Below are 21,760 nucleotides of genomic sequence, written 5' to 3' on the forward strand. Positions count from 1 at the left end.
AATATCTATAACAAAATATTTATTCTGTAATTGAACTTGTTAAACTTACTTCTGCTTTGAAGCTCAACTGCGAGTTGTCTTTCAAGGTTTTCTCTAATTTCTCTCTCTCTATAGAGCTCCATTCGCAGTTCCTTTTTTTCTTGTTGAATCTGCTTCTCCTGGATGTGAGCATTATCCAAAGCCACTTTCAGTAGGCCCTGTCAAAGTACAGCAAATGACATGCAGTTCATCTTATGTGTTTTAGTTTCTCAAATCTGAAATAATTAATGTAGATGCTAATGTCTTGTATTACATTTATTTTGTTTATAGAAATATTGTTGACCTGAATGTTGGTCAACAGAGTCTCCACGGAGGACAGACTATCAGCAAAAATGAACGGTCCAGGGAATCCAGGAGGCAATGCCTGCCCAGGAGTCAGTTGGATCTTGTCCAAGGGTGTCTTCATCATTGGAATTTGAAATGGTACTTCTTCTGGAAAAAACAAAATTATATCAGAATGTTCACAAATTAACAGGTCAAAATTTTCACTGTGTATCCTTTACCTCTAATAGCATCTATAAATATTTTGTTTGTAAAACTAGATGATGGAAAACTCTTAATTGGAAGTTATACTTATTCCCCAGCTGCTTCTAGTTCCTTAAAATAAATGTTTCAGTAAATAATCAGTGAAAATGAAACAACATTTACTGCTAAAGAGGCATGAGACTTGGAGAAACACATTTATGATATGTTTATGAATACCTATAAATTAATCAAATCCCCTCCTTGTAAAGCATACACTGTTTTTCTTTTCTTTTCAAATCTGTCATCTATCATTGATTATCTATCTATCTATCATCTATCTATCATCTATCACCTCCATTCTTTAATAGCTTTATCAAAGTATAATTCATACACAATAAAATTCACCTATTTTAAGTGTACATTTCAATGTTTTTTAGTAAATTTACAGAGTTGTGCAACCATCATCGCAAATCTATCTTAGAACATCTTGATCACCCCAAAATACCCCTCATGCCCATTTACAGTTAATGTCCTTCTCCCACCCTCCAGCCCTTGGCAATAACTAATCTACTTTCTGCCTCTATAGGACTGCCTTTTCTGGATATTTTACACAGATAGATACAATATGTGGTCTTTTATGTCTGGCTTCTTTTACTTAGCACGTTTTTGACTTTCATCCATGTGGTAGCATGTATCAGTGGTTTCTTCCTTTTTATTGCTGAAAAGTATTCCATTACATGGATACATTGCTTTTTGTTTAATTATTCACTAGCTGACAGGCATTTAGATTATTTCCAGTGTTAACTTTTATTTTGAAGAATACTACTTATGAAAAAATATTACCTGTGGTGTAAAAACACAAGTTGTATCTTTTCTCCCCCTTTATTTTTATATTATCTTCTCCCACATTCTCATTACTTTAACAAGATTCTCTCTTAGTTTCAGATAAAGAGACACCAGTAGAATTTTTGTTTAATAAGATGTTTTAAACAGATATATCTAATTACAAAAAGAATCTTCTTTTACACTGAGAAGCTAACTACTTGACTATGTACTTGAATTCTGACTGGACATTTTTTATGTTAGATATACGAACCAGACAGCAATTTTTTCCCTGCAATTATAAACTGGGACATTTTTGACATAGGTAAAAATAAACTGCTACAAAGTAATAATCTTAGAAGGTAGCCAAACAAATCCTGGTATTCTTTTTTTTCTAATTCATCTATTTATTTGAGAAAGGGAGAGAATGGAGGGAAGGGGCAAAGGAAGAGTGAGAGAGAGAATCTCAAGCATACTCCCAACCTAGCACAGAGCCCAACACAGGGCTCAATCTCATGACCTTGAGATCATGATCAGAGCTGAAATCAAGAGTTGGATACTTAACTAACTGAGGTACCCAGGCACCCCCAAAACCTGGTAAATTTTTTAGTTTAAATTCAATTAGCCAACACATCATTAGTTTCAGATGTAGTGTTCAACAAATCATCAGTTGTATATAACACCCAGTGCTCTTCACATCACATGCCCTCCTTAGTGCCCATCACCCAGTTACCCTATCCCCCCACCCACCTCTCCTTTAGCAATTCTCAATTTCTTTCCCATAATTAAGAGTCTCTCATGGTTTGTCTCCCTCTTTGGCTTCTTCCCATTCAGGTTTCCCTCCCTTCCCTTAAGGTCCTCTGCACTGCATATTCCACATATGAGTGAAACTATATGATAATTGTCTTTCTCTTATTGACTTTTTTTCACTTAACATAATAACCTCCAGTTCCATCCATGTCGATGTAAATGGTAAGTATTCATCCTTTCTGATGGTTGAGTAACATTCCATTGTATATATATACCACGTCTTTATCCATTCTTTTGTTGAAGGACATCTCAGCTCCTTCCACAGTTTGACTATTGTGGACATTGCTGCTATGAATGTTGGGGTGCAGGTGCCCCTTCATTTTACTATATCTGTATCTTTCAAACCCTGGTATTTTTAAATGGCTTCAACAGCAGTGCATGATGGGGTGAATCATAGCACCTCAAACAAAATTACTCTATTCACTACAGTCTCTTCATTTCGGTAACTGGGCACAAGCAAAGTTTGAAAATATGCATCTCCTTAGTCAAAAAAATTTTCAGTGACCCTATATATTGTGAGAGCAATTCAAGAAAAAAAAAAAAAAAAAAACTAGGCTTGAATCTGGACCTAACCAATTTTCACAAAAATTTAGCTATTGGTTCTGGTTCCAGTAGGGAAAAGAATATGGATTTATCATATAGTTAGAGCTAATTTTTCAATTGCAAGCAGCCTATACATGTAGTATGCAGAGTCTTGAACTACACAGATTTCATAGTCATGGTTTGCTCCATAGCAAATGGTTTGCCCCATTTACTGAATGGGAAGCTGTGGCATAGAATTGTGGGAACCTTCTGTGAGATTTTTAACGGGACAGCATTATCTCTGAAATAAAATGCTTTTAATAGAGATCACCATTTCCAATTTCTTTTTTTACAAGTTCCAATTTTCCAAAATCTATATGGATAAAAAATGCTGAACAATTATTTTATAGAATTAACAGTTTCATATTATTTGAATCCAAAATGTTATAAAAAGCATTTGTTTATTGGTCTTAAAGAATTCAATAAAATGTATAAATTAACCTGTTAATTTTCTTTTAGCATAGGAAGCTATAATGAACGTATTCTTAGGAATTGTTTTTTTCATAAAACTTTAAAAATAATTTTTGATTATAAATGCATGATGCATGTGTTTTGTACAATTCCCTTGTAAAATTAACCCTAAACTCTTTCCTTCCCTCCTTCCTTCCTTCCTTTCTTTTTTGCCAGTGGTATTTTTGGAAGAGGTGAAGTATTCCAGAGGGAATGAGCACATTATCAGAAATTCTGTGATCTATTTCAACTGCAAAGTTGGAACATTTGAAATATGTCATTAAAAAACTAAATTCTAAAAAAAACCCTAAATTCTAAGATGTTTTAGGCATCATCTCTAATGCTCATAAAGCACATTTCTTAACACCTAACCAAGCAATATTATGTCTTATTTGTATTGTTTGAAGTCTATATTTAGCTAGTATTTTGTTTTCTGCACATGACAAGTGTATAGAATACTAATTTATTGATAATAGCTGGGGAGGTTTTACACCTTTGTATTGATGTTTATAAATCTTAAAGTATGAATTTATGTAGCCTGGAAGATCTATTTTTACAAAATGAACTGCTACAAAGTTAGAACATTGACATCCTGCTGATTCAGAGATAATACAATGTTTCCCCTGAATAAACACTTTGTATGGGGGCAGAATTCTTAAAATTAATGGATTCTTTGTTATATATCACTCTATACACAAGTAATCTCAGTGGTAAGAATCTGAGGGGTATTCTACAAACAAGGTACCCCAAAACGAAAGCAATATATTCAGTATGCATAAAACAAAATTAAAACTACATTAAAATTCCCAGAAGTCTTCTATTTGGAGATGAAATAAATGCCATTGAATCGGCTGAAAGGAAAATTACTATTGACTATGAAGACAGGTTGCATGGTCTATGGATTGTAATGTTGCTGTACAGTAGATTGAAGTTTCAAAATAGCATTACTCTTCTTTAAAGAGATGGACACAGTTGAATTAGGTGTTGCTTGCCGCAGTGAGGATCAAATGCAAAAAGAATCATATTTCATCGGACCTAGTCAACACCAGGAAAATAAATAGAAATATAAGAGGTATGCAGGCTATGATTCATTTTGATAATCTGGCCCAAGAGAGACACATAGAGACAGCACACAGATCTAAACTTCTACCAAAAGACAAATAGGACACAGAGGGTGGGAATTGGGATGACAGTGTAGCAGAGGTCACATCGATTTTCAGCAGCAGTTTTCACACAGATGAGATAACCCTGGACTCTATTTGGCCCATTGTTCATATCCTATCTGTCCCACAAGCAATAAATTTCCTAGACCTAGAAAAGGGCAGTAAAGAAGAAGGATTCTACTTATGACTTCTTATGATTAAGTTTCTGTGCTAACCAAACATGCTTTTTCAGACCAAGGTCACATTGCATGCTAAGGTCCATAATAGCCAAAAGCTAGTCGAAGCATATTATATTTTGGTGTACATGAGTGAAAAGTGTCAAACCATTTGTCATTGTTTTTCTGATTTAAATCACATGCTACAAAAATGTATAATAAATGCATTAGAAATCTATTTCAATCTTTTAATAGGTCTTCACATCTGAATGACATCATTTTGCTCAGAGTTTAAAGACATTCACTGTAAAAAAAAAAAAAAAAAGACATTCACTGTTATGTAGGAATTTATTCAGGAGGCTTGAGAAATCCTAATTGGCAATGAAATTAAATATGGACAAGTACTAGAACCATAGACTGTCAGTTAAATTCCTCTCTTGGTAAGCCAGGAAGAAAGGGTTTTTACTGAGCACTTTGATTTAAAAGGCTGGTGTTCAAAATGTGTATATTAAAATCTTTATCAACACACAAAAATGCAATGGTATAAACTAAAAGATAAAGATAGGACAACTGCTAAATCTAGCTGAGGACATGAGCAACCTCGTCATTTATTGAAGAGAAGTGGAGACTGCTTTTACTGAGCCTGCTTGTTATACTTGCTATACTTGGGAATCCATTTGCAGAACAAGCTCTTAATTTTGATTTCTTCTTCAGGGCCCAAATGAATAGATGTAAAAGTTGACAATAACTTTATTTGTATAAAAAAGATAAACATATGGTAAATGCTCAGAATGAAAAAGTCCCCCCAAAATGAAAATCAAGACTGCTAGAGACTTTCTATATGAATGCAGTGCTTATTTTCCCACTTTTTCATGGAGTTCAGTGTTTCCTCTTTCCTCTGGGCTTTGAGGATTGTAATACAGGATGGGAAAATTAACACCACTGACTCACTTAGCAGTGGGAAAATGCAGCCACCTGCCGTCAGGTCATCAGTTTTTATTCTTTACCAAATAAATCATATTTCACTATTTGATTTGAGTGCTTTCCCCTAAGTACAGCTGCTCAAGAGACTTTCTTGTGTTGGTGCTGTCAGTATTACATTTGGCACAAGCAAGACACCTGCTTCCCTCTTCCAAACTGAGGAATAATAACAACAAAATGACCAACTGCTGTGTAATGATGTGACTTTCATGAATATAAGGAAGCGTTCATGGTCTGAGTTGAACAACGACTCAAATGTTGCCCTTACCAAATGTGGAAAAGAAAAACTTGATCCCCAAATTGTTACATTTCTTTAGGGAGATGTAAAAAGAAATAATGCTGACAAATGAAAACCAAAAACTAGTAGCAAAAGGGTGAAGGGTCACCAGCCTGAGAAAGTGAGATACAATACTACTAAAACTAGTATGGCCCTGTTTTGCTCTGGAACCTTAGATTACCAATTTGGCATAACAGGTTCCTTTATAAATTATGAATTAGAAATAAGTCATCTTTCAGAAAAAATATTATGCTGATAACAAATATTATATCCAGTGAAGGTTTGGAAGAAGCATGATACCCAGTCCTTGCTGTTAAGGAGCTGACACATCTTGAAAAAAAGTCAACAAGTTATAGAAGTGGACAATTAAGTGTGAAATCATGTGACATATGTTGTTAAGTGCCTCTCAAAGGAGAGATCACTGCAGTCTGGAGTAAGCATTTAAACTAATCCATTCATGGGGCGCCTGGGTGGCTCAGTCGGTTAAGCATCTGCCTTCAGCTCAGGTCGTCATCCTGGAATCCCGGGATCAAGCCCCGCATCGGGCTCCCTGCTCCCGGGAAGCCTGCTTCTCCCTCTCCCACTCCCCCTGCTTGTGTTCCCTCTCTCACTGTCTCTCTCTCTCTCTGTCAAATAAATAAATAAAATCTTTAAAAAAAATAAAAAAAAATAAATAATCCATTCATTCTAGCTGAAAAGTGTTCCCACTATCATTAATATAAATCCCATGGACTTCCCCAAGATATTAGGTATACCAACAAGGTGCCTTGCTCAAAATAGCATTGAAAAAACTGGGTTAAACAATGATAATCATTTTTAATTAAAGCAAGGGTTAGCAGATAAATTACAGGGTGTTTAGTGAAATTTGAATTTCGGATAAACAGCAAATGATTTTTCAATGTAAGTATGTCTAAAATACTCCATGGGACATCATTATACTAAATAAATAATTTGTTGGGGCACCTGGGTGGCTCAGTCGTTAAGCGTCTGCCTTCGGCTCAGGTCATTATCCCAGGGTCCTGGGATCGAGCCCCACATCGGGCTCCCTGCTCGGCGGGACGCCTGCTTCTCCCTCTCCCACTCCCTCTGCTTGTGTTCCCTCTCTCGCTATGTCTCTCTCTGTCAAATAAATAAATAAAATCTTAAAAATAAATAAATAAATCTTTTTTAAAAAAAAAAAAAATTGTTGTTGGGGTGCCTGGGTGGCTCAGTCAATTTCAGCTCAGGTCATGATCTCAGGGTCATGAGACACAGCCCCATGTCAGGTTCCTCACTCAGTGGGGAATCTGCTTCAGAGTCTCTTTTTCCGTCTCCCTCTGCCCCTACACCCCTGTGCATGCACATGCTCTCTCTCTCTCTCAAATAAATAAATAAATCTTTAAAATGATAATAATAGTTGTTTATCTGATTCAAATATCACTGGGGATGATGTTTTCTTTTCTTTTTTTTATTTGCTAAATCTATTAAAGCAGAACAACTCAGAGCCTTTAAAAAGCTAGTGCTAAATATAAGCATATGTTACATATTAATTTAGACAGCTGAGAGCATAGTGATGAAGAGCAAAAGATGCCAAAGCCTGACTGTGTAGGTTGGAAACTCTGCTCTCTGATGTGCTAGCCCCTGGGAAAGTTACTTAATTTTTCTGTGCCTCAATTTCCTCATCTGTAAATTTCAGATAATAATAATACCTATCTCATAAGGTTGTTATAAAGACTAATAAGCTACTATTTGTAAAGTTCGTACAGCAATGCCTGACCCAAAGGAAATGCAAAATAATTGTATGTTAAATAAATTAAATGGCAATTGAACATTCCCAGAAGTGGGAGAGGAGCCTATAGTAAAATATTTGGCCACCTAAGCATCCATTAATACCTCATAAAACATGTGGCAAGATTCTTTTTTAGGTAGTAATGGGATAAGCCTGGCTTCACCCTCAATTAAGCCAATATTAGTTTTTCAGTTATCAAAGGTCTGAGGAGACTTCATAAGCCAAGGTCAGCGTTTCTCAACTGGGGGTAACTCTGCAGTCGAAAGGACATTTTGTAATGGCTAGAGACATTTTTCACTGTCAGAATTGAGGGGGTGGGAGGGTGTGCTACTGGCATCTTTCTGCACTGAACTTCTACTAAAGAATTTAATAAGCTTGTGATTTAGAACTAACACAATAATTTACAAGGTTTGTTTTATAGTTCTCATGAATTTAATTTTGGGTCCCCAACTTTAGTTCTTTGCTCAAATGGCATCTTATTATTGAAATCTATACTAAACATCCTATTTAACTTTCTTTAGTTTTGTATTTCTTTTTTTATTATTAACATATAATGTATTATTTGTTTCAGTGGTAGAGGTCTGTGATTCATCAGTCTTACACAATACACAGTGCTCACCACAACATCCTATTTAATATTGCAACCTGTACCCTTATTTTTACTCCCTTAACATGCTTTCTTTTTTCCTAGAAAATTTATCACCAATAATACATAATGTAACTTATTTATTTACTATGTTTGTTATGTATTTTATCTCACTACAATATACTCTTCTTGAAAGTGGGAACTTTGTCTTTTTAAAAATGTTCCTACTGGTGGGGCGCCTGGGTGGCTCAGTCGTTAAGCGTCTGCCATCGGCTCAGGTCATGATCCCAGGGTCCGCATTAGGCTCCCTGCTCAGCGGGAGGCCTGCTTCTCCCTCTCCCAATCCCCCTGCTTGTGTTCCCTCTCTTGCTGTGTCTCTCTCTGTCAAATAAATGAATAAAATCTTAAAAAAAAAAAATTTCCTACTGGTGTCCTCTCAGTATCTACAATTGTAACTATCCTGGGTCTACAACACTTATAATGACTTAGGATATGTGTACTGGTAACCTTAAAACTTGAGGTAAGATTTCTAGTCATCAGATTGATTTCATTATTTCTATTCAAAAAGACAAGATTGTACATGAATATGTAATTTTAAAATATTTTTATAAGTATATGGTCAGAGGAAGGAAGAAAGGGGTGGAGGTACAGAGTTTCTGGTCAAATCTTAGCCTTTTCAATAAAATCAATGATTACTATACAGATAATGGGACAAACTAAAATTTTGCAATTTTGAAAAATAGTTGATATAGTTGTCATAACATGCCTACTGTATATTTATTGAACTTGTCTACATATCATAGTCCTTTGAGCAAAAAATAGTAAAATATAACTCTTTCTGACTCACACACATACTTTCCCATCATCTTTGAGATGATGTATTACTGCATCAAAGATAAAGTAAAATTGACTGATTTTTTAAAGTAGATCTATATTTACTAGAGCCTAGAAATTTAGAAAGAAAAAAAAAAAAGGTGAGGATCCAGAATGGAAAGAAATTTTATACATAGACCAGAATTTGCTCTGAAAACTGAAAGACAGACAAAGATTTCTAATATAAACAACTAAACAGTACCAGAGGCATGTGCAAATCCCTTCTCTAGCAAACCACCCTGGCTACTTCTGTGAAAAAGGCTGCAGAGATAACATTAACTGAATGGGGAGTAATAATGTAACAGTCTTCATCAGAAATTGACAAACAAGAAGCAAAAGTGGGCATAGAAGTAAAGTGGGAAGGAAGCTGATGTTTTAAAGAGATGTGTTAAAGAAAGATTGTGGGGAGGGCACACATTTCCATCAATTAGCTGACTTTTCCAGGTGATAATGTTTAATTATGTTGACTTTATCTTTAAAATGGCCTCAGGGTTTCAGTATAATCTTACTTTTACCCTTACTAGGGGTTCAGTCATCTGGCTGATTGCAGAGGCTGTAAAGCAGATTTCTCATTTTGTTTCTCAGCTGGGAAATGTACAAGCCTTTCAATCAACTAGAGAAGAAACCTCTCTTCTTAATCTGGCACAAATAAGGAAGAGAAATTTATTGTTCTGACCTGGAAATTCAGGCGCTAACTTTAAAATCACTGTTGTTGTTGTTGTTGTTGTTGTTTTGTTTTGTTGTTTTGACTTAGCATATCTGACTAGAGAGGTTTGGTGGAAGGCACAAGGGAACAAATACTAATATCTAGCACTTTAACAGCAATAGTTCTTAAACCTTATCATATATCAGAATGTCCTGAAGATGTTTTTTAAAAAAAAAGTTCCCAACTGCTAAAGTTTCTGATTCAGTAGGCCTAGGGTAGGACCTGGCTACTAGAATTTCTAAGTGCCCAACTGATAGTTGATGTTGCCGGTTTGGGAACCACAGTTTGAGAAACCACTGGACTATATAAAGGTCAAATTTTGCTACATTTAAAGATGATTAATATTGCCTCCTATCACAATATCTTTTTAAACTAGCCTGTACAATTTTAATAAATCATTTCAAAATTATAACTAAATTTAAGTATATATCTTCACAGCTTTAAGAATTGTATTAAGGAGGGCACGTATTGCAATGAGCATTGGGTGTTATACACAAATAATGAATCATAGAACATTACATCAAAAAAATAAATAAAAAAAAGAATTGCATGAAATTAAAGACACAACTAGCCTCTTCTATAGATGTAGAGATTCTAAATATCAATTTACATTGCACTGAAAAGAAGTGTATAATGGGACCTATTTGTAAACATAGAATCAGGAAACTATAGTAAAAAATGTGAGTCTACACAGATAAAAACAAAATTCTTTTCCAAGTAGGATTTAACATAAGCAATTGTTTAATAAGGAAAATCACAGTTCTATGCATTAATCCTTAGATACTATTTCCCTGTATTCAAGAAAGGTGGAAAGTGGTTATTCTGGCAGCAATGTCCACAATAGCCAAACTATGGAAAGAGCCAAGGTGTCCATTGACAGATGAATGGATAAAGAAGATGTGGTATCGGGGCACCTGGGTGGCTCAGTCATTAAGCGTCTGCCTTCAGCTCAGGTCATGATCCTAGGGTCCTGGGATTGAGCCCCGCATCGGGCTCCCTGCTCCGTGGGAAGCCTGCTTCTCCCTCTCCCACTCCCCCTGCTTGTGTTCCCTCTCTCGCTGTCTCTCTGTCAAATAAAATCTTAAAAAAAAAAGAAAGAAAATGTGGTATATATATACAATAGAATATTATGCAGCCATCAAAAGGAATGAAATCTTGCCATTTGCAATGACGTGGATAGAACTGGAGAGTGTTATGCTGAGCGAAATAAGTCAATCAGAGAAAGCCATGTATCATATGATCTCACTGATATGAGGAATTCTTAATCTCAGGAAAGAAACTGAGGGTTGCTGGAGTGGTAGGGGGTGGGAGGGATGGAGTGGCTGGGTGATAGACATTGGGGAGGGTATGTGCTATGGTGAGCGCTGTGAATTGTGTAAGACTGTTGCATCACAGACCTGTACCTCTGAAACAAATAATACACTATATGTTAAAAAAAAAAAAAAAAAAAGAAGGTAGCAGGAAGGGAAAAATGAAGGGGGGGAAATCAGAGGGGGAGACGAACCATGAGAGACTATGGACTCTGAGAAACAAACTGAGGGTTCTAGAGGGGAGGGGGTTGGGGGGATGGGTTAGCCTGGTGATGGGTATTAAAGAGGGCACGTACTGAATGGAGCACTGGGTATTATACGCAAACAATGAATCATGGAACACTACATCAAAAACTAATGATGTAATGTATGGTGATTAACATAACATAAAAAAAATAAGGAAAAAAGATTAAAAAATAAAGATGATTCAAAATCAGAATGACACTTTTATGGAAAACCTGGCAAGAATAGTCTATACAGCAGTATATAATTTGTCACCTCTTATAAACTAATAAGAAATTAATAGATATACACGTGTGACATTTATATATAGATATCCTCACTAATAACTGCAATTATACCTATTTATAATCTGTGCATAGTCATATATATATATTTTTTTTTTTTTTTTTTTATTTTAGCACCATACCAATGAAGAAAATTAAGAACATTGTTTTATTGGGGCACCTGGGTGGCTCCGTCGGTTAAGCGTCTGTCTTTGGCTCAGGTCATGATCCCAGGGTCCTGGGATCGAGCCCCGCATCGGGCTCCTTGCTCAGTAGGGAGCCTGCTTCTCCCTCTCCCTCTGCTGTTCTCCCTGCTTGTGCTCTCTCTCTCTCTCTCTGTCAAATAACTAAATAAAATATTTTTTTTGGAAAAAAGAACATTCTTTTGTCATTAGTTATCACTCTCTCCTCTGTCTCACAGACACACAAACATGCACATGCATGCATGAATGCCCACACACAAACATTGGTGAGACTATATGCTGATTTTTTTGTGTTAGCTAAGAAATACAAAATTGAGACACTAAGGTACCATATTTTTATGATAAAAATTATGAAGTGTTTTCCTAATAGATGAACAATCATAATAGCAACACTGTTGTAAACCTAGCTAGTTCAAATTGATACCAATAATTTAATATTTTACAAAGCTGAATTTTTAAAATAAATGTTAATTATTAGGGCAAAACACTGCAATTTTCACATTTTTCTTTCTCGTGTAATGGAGGCATTAAGACATCAAAACGATTGCTTTTCCTCTGAAAATCTCTAAAGTTTTATCAACGAAGTAGGCATCTATCAGTAATGCTCCATTCAACAACTTTCACCAAATGAACAATCCTACTTTTAGATGTTGTCTATTGCCATGAGAACTTACATTGTCCATTGAACAAGCTTTTTCCTTAAAATGATAATAATTTATAGGATACAGCTGGGGGGGCGGGAGGGATAAACATCATCAATAGAACATATTAATGTGCCATTTTATTTCATGTTTTAACATTGCTCTTCCTCATCTTCATTTCTAATTAGTTTGGAGGGCTTCTTTCAATTTTACTCTCTTCTATTTCAATATTCATATCTAACTTAATGACTTTTTCTTATTTTTGAAACTTTATTTTATTTGACAGTATATCATGGAAATACTTTTGTTGTAAACATACATTCATGGTACACAGTATTCTTTTTAGTGATTTCATTGTATTCAATCCTACAATGTAACCCATAAATTCTTAATCCATTTGTCTTAGTCTCTGAACATTTAAAGCACATTTTGGGTACTCTTTTATGGCATTTTCTACTTATTATTATGTATTACTATGTATTTGGTTGTGCCTTTATTTCCCTATTCTGCTGTAAGTTGCTATAGAGTAAGAACTGTGTATCACTAATGATTTACTATATGTTGGCTGATTGAATTTAAATTAAAAAAAGCAACTGTGTTTCAATTTCTCATTGGTCTCCATAATTGCTTCTAAAGCCACAGGAGTGCTTTGGTAAAAATAGATATTATTTTTGCTAGCCAGAACAAAGAATACCAACCAAACTAGTTATAATGTTGCTTCAAATTACTGAGTTTCTAAATGCAGTAACTTAATGACTTTTTCTAAGATTTTATTTATTCATTTGAGAGAGAGAGACAGAGAGAGCACACAAGCAGGGGGAGAGGCAGAGGGAGAGGGAGAAGCAGGCTCCCCGCTGAGCCAGCCAGGAGCCTGATGTGGGGCTCAATCTGAGGACCTGGAGATCATGACCTGAGCCAAAGGTAGATGCCTAACCATCTGAGCCACCTGGGCGCCCCTAACTCAATGACTTTTATCAGAAACATTTAGTGAGTACCTGCTGTGCATGGCGTTGTGCTGTAAATTAAAATGAGTTCACAAACTTGTAAACTGAAGAGTGTGGTAGTGATTTCTTCTAATAATTCAGTAGACAATTACAGGTTGCCCGTATGACAAAGAGAAATAATTCCAAAAATCTTAATCAATTAGAAAGTTTTCACAAATGTATCATTCAGTTTAACTTCAATGGTTATTCAAGGGTCAATCACCAAATAACCCCACTATCTTGTTTTAAATCTTCTTTCCCCTAAAATGTATGAGTCTGCTATTTTACTCATAATGCAATGACTACGACTGGATCTCTCTGTATCTTGGCATGTTACATCTATAAACTTCAATGTCCCTATTTTAGAATAGGAAGAACCACCCCAGAGTGTTTGTGGGAGGTTTAACTGAGAAAACTAAAGTGGAAGTACCTAGCATTGTACTTAACATATAGTAGATCCTCAGTAAAAATTGGCTGGATCTGAAGCTATGCTAGCCTTCTAGATATGGAATGTTTAAGGGGAAAAAAAACTGCATCGAGTATACACTGATTCCAAGATTTGCCCATGAAATTTCTTTTTCTTTAATTTCTTCTAGTAAATTGATTAAAGGACTTAGTTAATGTAGGAATCATTCATTAAGGTTTTATAGTATTTTGTCTTCCTAATAATCAGACAAAAACAAACACAAAATTTTGTAACTAAAATTCCTCAGATTAGTTCCAAGGTAGTTGGAAGACTTCAGGTTCACATTATTTAAGTCACATATTTTCCCTTAAATTTAATGTATGCTACATTTTTATCCACATGGAGAAATGCAAATTTAAGGAGAGTATGCCTTCTACTGAAAAACAAAACAAAACAAAACAGGAAAAATGTATCTTAAGTTTTCCTGGCAAATTCAGCCTTATTTTATTAATGTTGAAATTCCTTTACCCATTATTTGTTACAAATATTTATGGATCCATATGGAATGGCAGGTGTTGAAGCAAAAACACTGCAGATATTTTTCTCTTTTGCTAATAATCCTAGTACTTGAGGATTTTATTTTCATCTTCTATCATAAGGGTTTTAGTTTGAATGAAGAATATAAAATGTTTACTGAATATAAAATTTAGAATTATTATAAGATTATGTCTTTACTGAGTGTGGGTCTATGCAAACAAAATAGAGTTTGATGTTTTTATTAGCTTGCAAGCAGATATATATTTATGTATTTCAAAGCTTGAAATATAAAAGGAAAAATTATTTCGGTAATCTAAATTACCCTAAAACTGCACAAACTGATCAGAACTGCATGGGTAATTTCTCAGCTCTCACCTTCCAGTGAGAGTTCAGGTCACTCTGATTTTCTCCTCTTTTCTTTCCCTATCTGATCCTATCCCATACATACTCATAGTCAATGATATTTCTTTAGAGGAAAAATTATTTTTAAGATTCACTTTGCACAAAGCCCAACAAAAATCAACAATTAATATTAAATGCAGTTATCTAACATTTTCTATTTGTATGAATGTTTAAATATTGTGAACTCAGCCAGAGGACACTTGTAATGTGAAAAAATGGAAATAAAGAGGAAATTAAGAACTAATATCTAATATCTTATAATACTAATATCTTGTAAACAGACTTGAACAAATCATTCAAACTTTCTTTCCCAGGTTGCAATTTTATGAAATTGTTCTATTTTAATGATTCAGTTATTTGGATAAGTGCTTTAAGGATCAATATTATAACATTTGATTCCAGTGCAGTTATATTCAGTTTAGTACCATATGCTATTCATTTCTGTGTTTGACCTGTACTTGTCTTCATGTTCACTTTGGATGAGGATATGGAACATGCCTCCACCCCCTGAGCAGCTATATCTATCCAGTTCCCTTAGAGATTGTCATTTTCCTAATCTGAATTGTTCACTAGGGAAAATCACTTTGCTTGCTGCCTCTGTGTCCACTGTCACCTCCCAACCATTATTCGGTTCCTATTTGGCATTTTTCCAGTGTGAAAATACCGTATATTTACACATTGAAATTACCTCCTGTTCTTGGTTACTGACAATGGATTCCGTCTTACCTTCAGTTAAAATACCTGTATAACAGATAGTGAAATGTGCCATAGTTAGCCTATGATTCTCAAGTACAATCTTATCACAGAATCTTGAGAGAGTTTACTAATAACCTAAGAAACCATATAACTTTACCTAACACTGTCTCTGAGACAGTCTGATGTTTTAAGAAAAACTATCAGAGTGTAAAAGCAATGAAGTAATGCTATTTAAGTTTGGATAATGGTGTATATTGCTTTATTGCTTCAGCTACAACTTCTCAGAGGATACTTTCTTATCTGGATACTTATAATACATGTCATCTTCCCCCATTTTCTTAAAATGTGCGTTCTGGGATTAGCAAAATTCTATTAAATACACTTCATAGCTCTTTAAACTTTGTCAGCTCTTCCAACATTTAAAATATACAGAAGCTGTATTTTCAGGTCCCAGATAATTATTTTTTAATTTACTTTCCAATGGGATAAAACATATTGTAAAGGGCAATTATGCTATTATGTCTTCCCCTGCATAAACTTCAGAAATATTATATTCCCTGCCACCCACTGAAGCCAAAAGTATACACACAAGAGTAGTATTTTCACATATGTAAAATACTCCTAATAAAATAGAGATATAAAATAGGAACAAATTACTCAGGTCCACTTTAATAAAAGAGTAGCATTTAAACTGTATTACTCTTATGATATTGACATTCCCATTTGTACTTTGTGCATACCGTTTCAAAGCTATATACCCTGTTCAAATGGCATGGTGTGTTTTTGCAATACTGCTTGTGTCCAAGCAGATGCAAGGTTTGTAGAAAATGCATCTAGGGAGCCATAAAACTGGTGGAAAACATATTTCTCCACAGTATTTTAGTACTTTGAAAAATTCAATCACAGGGAAAAATGTTTTGCTATAAACACCTTAACAGCCTTGTAAAGGCAATGGCTTCCCACAGCACTTGTTTAAAAAATTTTAAGAGCTAGAATAGAGTAGGTCTTATATAATAAAGCTCAAATTCTTTCAATTTCCTTGATTTTTCACAGGCTTTGTTCTTGAAATTTAAAAAGATTTTAAGGGCAATGCAATCTGTATGCAAGTATGATAATTAATAATCTGACCAAAATTTGCAATGTTACAATGTTTACCAAAATGAAACCAGCAAATGCATTTTCCCTTCAACATAGGTTTTACTCTTACATACAAGATATTGTTTGATGACTAGCTTAGCAAAAAAAAAAAAAAAAAAAAAACGATATTATACATACTTAACATGTTGCATATGTTTAAGTAAGTTCCAAATAACCCAGAGTAGGGAAAAATGTCCTATGTGTTCCTCATGGTAAAGTAGATTAGAATTTAAATTAGAAGCAAAGACAGTCAAATCCTAAATTCAGGATTTCTGGAGTTGAAATTTTGGGATATTTGATTTAGTTTTTATGCTTTTTTATTTATTATTTTATTTATTTTTTAATTGGTACTTCAAAATCCTGTTTTTGCATGTCTTCTTTAGAGAAGTGTCTGTGCATGTCTTCTGCCCACAGTGAATATCATTCTCAATGGAGGAAAAACTCAGAGTTTTTCCCTCAAGGTCAGGAACATGACACGGATGCCCACTCTCACCACTTTTGTTCAACATAGTACTAGAAGCCCTAGCCTCAGCAATCAGACGACAAAAAAAAAATAAATAAATAAAAGACATTCAAATTGGCAAAGAAGAAGTCAAACTCTCTCTCTTCTCAGATGACAAGATACTTTATGTGGAAAACCCAAAAGACTCCACCCCCAAATTATTAGAACTCATACAGCACTTCAGCAACGTGGCAGGATACAAAATCCATGCACAGAAATAAGTTGCTTTTCTATACACTAACAATGAGAAAGACACAAAGAGATGGAAAAACATTCCATGCTTATGGATTGGAATAATAAACATAATGAAAATGTCTATGCTGCCCAGAACAATCTATACTTTCAATGCAATCCCTATCAAAATACCATTGGCATTTTTCACAGAACTGGAATAAACAATCCTAAAATTTGTATGGAGCCAAAAAAGACCCCAAATGGCCAGGGGATTGTTGAAAAAGACAACCAGGGCTGGGGGCATCACAATACCTGACTTCAAGCTATATTACAAAGCTGTGATAATCAAGACAGGATAGTATTGGCACAAAAACAGACACATAGACCAGTGGAACAGAATAGAGAACCCAGAAATGGACCCTCAACTCTATGGTCAACTAATCTTCGACAAAGAGGGAAAGAATATCCAATGGAAAAAGGAGAGTCTCTTCAATAAATGGTGCTGGGAAAATTGGACATCCACATGCAGAAGAATGAAACTGGACCATTCTCTTACACCATACACAAAGATAAACTCAAAATGGATGAAAGACCTCAATGTGAGACAGGAATCCATCAAAATTGTAGAGGAGAACACAGGCAGTAACCTCTTTGACATTGGCCACAGCAACTTATTTCAAGACACGTCTCCAAAAGCAAGGAAAACAAAAGCAAAAATGAACTTTTGGAACTTCATCCAGATTAAAAACTTCTGCACAGCAAAGGAAACAGTCAACAAAACTAAGAGGCAATCCACGGAATGGGACAAGATATTTTCAAATGACATTACAGATAAAGGGCTGGTATCCAAGATCTATAAATAACTTCTCAAACTCAATACCCAAAAAACAAGTCATCCAGTCAATTTTTTTTTATTTTTTTAGAAAATCTTGGGAATTTATTAAAAATGAAGTTCCTCACTATTGTATATTGCTTTCTACTCAATCCTCATAAATTTCATTTCCATATTTGTGAATGGGAACTGTGTGTGTGTGTGTGTGTATACTCTCTTACAATTCAAGATAAAGTAAAAGGGTACTTTCCACTTCTTTGTTTTATACCAAAGAGTTTATTCTCTAATATACATTTCAATAACCAATTTTATTAACTGGCACCTTTCCTCAAAATTTACTAGTGATTCCCAATTGTTCTCCCAAATGAATGCTGATATAATCATGAAATGTAATATCTCCACCAATTACTTTTTTATCCAGCTATCTTTTTTCAATTACATTATGTCTGACAAAATATTGAAGCATCTCAAACATCTTGTAAACAATCATTCCCCCTGCCTCTTAAAGATGTCCACACTACTGAAGAAAGAAAAGGTATAGTACCATTTTTTGTTTTTCTTTGAAAGGGAAGGAATAACTAGAATCTATTCCAATCTGTGTTTTTAGCAATTACTTTTACTCTTAGCTCCAGTTTTTCACTTTCTTCTTTCCACTGGACACTTTCACCAAGATATTTTATCATGACATATAACTATTCAGAAAGCAAACCCATCACTTTATTAAGATCACTTATCATCCAACCACAAGCCTCAACTAAATATGACTTCATATCATGATTCTTAGTCATTTTCACCATCTCTTGCCAAGGTTGGAATCCTCCTAATCACTTAGACTCTTCTCTCTCTTTTGCCTATCTCATCATATCTAATCTGTAAACAGGTCTTCTTAATACTACCTTTAAAATGGCTCCTATTCCAACTACCCCACCCCCGGATAGTTAACTGGAGTCCATAGCTTTGGTCTTTCCCTATTCTATGCCATTTTGGATACTAACACTAGATTAAAATGCCCAAGATAAATTTTATTCTCTTGAACAAACCAATAGTCCCTCAAGGACCTCCATAATTTTACCCTACTTTTTGTACTTCATCCACAAATACTCCCCCCAAAAATTTCAGTTGTAATCAACCTGTTTGACATCTTGTTGCCTACTACTCATAAAGTTTTCTCATTTCTATAATTTTTCTTCAACACACATATCTAGAATATTAGCCCATACCCACCACATTTCTAAATATTATCTGTCATTTAAGATCTTAAATTAATGTCTTCCATTGAAGCTTTTCCTATCTCAGCCCATAATAACCTTCCACTTCTCTTAAATCCTATAGTTAATTTTCTGAACCACACATATAGATACATATTATCTACAAAAATATGTCTCTCACAGTGTTATTTGCAGCTTTTATTAGTAATTAAATATTTATATGTTAATGCCTAAGTTCCCTAGTTAGACATTTAGACATTAAATAATTGGAGAGTAGAGAATATTGTCTACTTATTGTTCTCTTTTTCTTCTGCACAGACTATTTTGCCATACACACTGTTCATTTAATACATATTTGTAGTTTGATTTCTAAATTACATAGGATGGGAAAAAATAAGAATGTTTTAAAGAGCTTAGGGATATTTACAGAGCACACATGAAGACTTAGAACACAGAAGCATAAAAGTAAATAGATCCCTAGACTCTGAATCTTTGGAGACTTCCCATTATCCCCAATTTAAGGAAATAGCACTCAAGAAGATAACATCTATTTTGTGGGTGGAATGAGATTGTTACAGCTTGTGGACATGTTTAGTGGTCAGAAAGTCATTAATGAGGATAAGATTTTGAGGTATCAATTCAATCCTGAACAAATCTCAATTTCCTAAGTCCAAACTGAATAGGTTTTTGTAGGTGGAAAAGTAAATGTATGATTTTCCTAGCATTACTTAACATTTCTTTAAGTAACATTCTATGCTTGATAGGAACTAGGTTCTTGTTCTCTGACAGTTGATTACATAAGTGTTTTTCATCTTTAATAACGACATGCTATTTACAATTTAAACTACAGTTATTCTTTAGCTTCTAACAACTTGAAAAAGTGAAATTTCAGTTTGTGGTTTCTAAGCTCTTGTGTACTTGTTCTTTATTATATACAAAAAAATACAATTTAATCTTGAATACTTTTAAAAGAGACTAACCATAGTAGTATGCAACTTAAGCTGTGTGTACACATACAACTATTTTGATCCTTTTCACTGAACCAATTTAGTATAAAACATTTAGTAAATTGAGAGAAAAGGAAAACAATCAATTATCTTACAGAGTTGACTTATTTTCAGATTGATTTGTCCAATTCAATTTCAATGACCAAACTGTGTGTGTGATAGAATCAAGTGCATATAAAACTTAAAGCCATCTTCTTGATTTCTACCTAGAAATAAGGTACATGTGTGAAATATTCTTTCTACACAAATAAAAGAATTTCTGTAGCATTTAATATTATTCTAAACTGAATTACAATAATTGAGAAATTAATTCAATTACTATTTTCCTTCAGTTGATTTCACCCCTCTATTTTTGTCAAATTGTACATCATTTGTGAAATATGTGACATCTATTTCTAATACCTTAAGAAAAGGGTAGGTTTATAAATCCTTTTGGCATTGTATATTATATGCAGAAGAAAATATTAATTCTATGCTGCAGTATCTCTGTATACAAACAAAGCATTTACACATAAATGTATAATATTTTACTGCCTTTTGTCTCTCATCTCCAGTGTTGTGCATATAGCAAGCAGTATCTTAAACCTGTTCAAATTCATTTAGAAGAACCAGGAAAAATAGAACTGTACACTGTTATTTGAGGCTTAATAGGTATTAGACTGGTTTTTTTTACACTTTTTGAATAAACACAATATTTTTTAAAATTGTAATTGAATACTCAAACAATGAATCATGGAACACTACATCAAAAACTAATGATGTAATGTATGATGATTAACATAAATAATAAAATTAAAAAAAAGAAAAAAATTGTAATTGAAGATAATTTAAAAACAGGAATATGTTTTCCAAATTGTACACAGCATTTGAAATTGGCTCCATTGTTTTTTCAATTAAAAAAAATTATTAATACCAGACATAAGCTTTTGGGCTTCTATACTTTTCAAAATGTTGTTACTACCTAAAAGTTAGGGGAAATGTGTCGTGTTAACCATGCAAACAAGACAAAATCAAAATTGTCAAATACCCTTTAAAGACTTAACCTACCATGCAGTACTTGAAGATGGAAAGCCTCGCAAAAATATCCATCAGAGATAAGGGTCTCCTTTCATGAGGAAGATAAAACTGCTCATGGGAGCCACTGTTCTTTTCTATTATTCAAACCACAGAGAAAACTCTAAAATTTAACCATTTGTAATAACAATAACAACTTTGTTCTTGTTTTGTGAATCATTAATCATGGTTACACACATTTTTACATGCATGATAAAAATGAATTTGCAAATGACACTATAGATGAAGGGCTAGTATCCAAGATCTATAAAGAAGTTCTCAAACTCAACACCCAAAAAACAAATAATCAAGTCAAAAAATGGGCAGAAAACTTGAACAGACACTTCTCCAAAGAAGACATACAAATGGCTAACAGACACATGAAAAAATGTTCATCGTCATTAGCCATCAGGGAAATTCAAATCAAAACCACACTGAGATACCACCTTACACTAGTTAGAATGGCAAAAATTGACAAGGCAAGAA

General features: G+C 34.2%; 1 protein-coding gene across 5 annotated transcripts in view; it reads right to left on the bottom strand.

The window, feature by feature from the left end:
* The window catches only part of DACH2 (dachshund family transcription factor 2), an 890,246-nt gene that overhangs the window by 22,100 nt on the left and 846,386 nt on the right, over positions 1-21,760 (bottom strand). For 2 of the 5 annotated variants that reach the window (XM_078064867.1, XM_078064866.1), the window contains exons 9-10: positions 323-471; positions 50-197 (exon numbers count right to left, since the gene is read on the bottom strand). In XM_078064867.1, coding sequence (XP_077920993.1) covers positions 50-197; positions 323-471 — 297 coding nt within the window. Of the gene's footprint in view, positions 1-49; positions 198-292; positions 472-21,760 lie in introns of all 5 variants that reach the window. The other 3 variants (XM_078064865.1, XM_078064863.1, XM_078064864.1) reach the window with 2 other exon arrangements.

The sequence above is a fragment of the Halichoerus grypus genome, chromosome X (assembly GCF_964656455.1).
Source record: "Halichoerus grypus chromosome X, mHalGry1.hap1.1, whole genome shotgun sequence".
NCBI lineage: Eukaryota > Metazoa > Chordata > Mammalia > Carnivora > Phocidae > Halichoerus > Halichoerus grypus.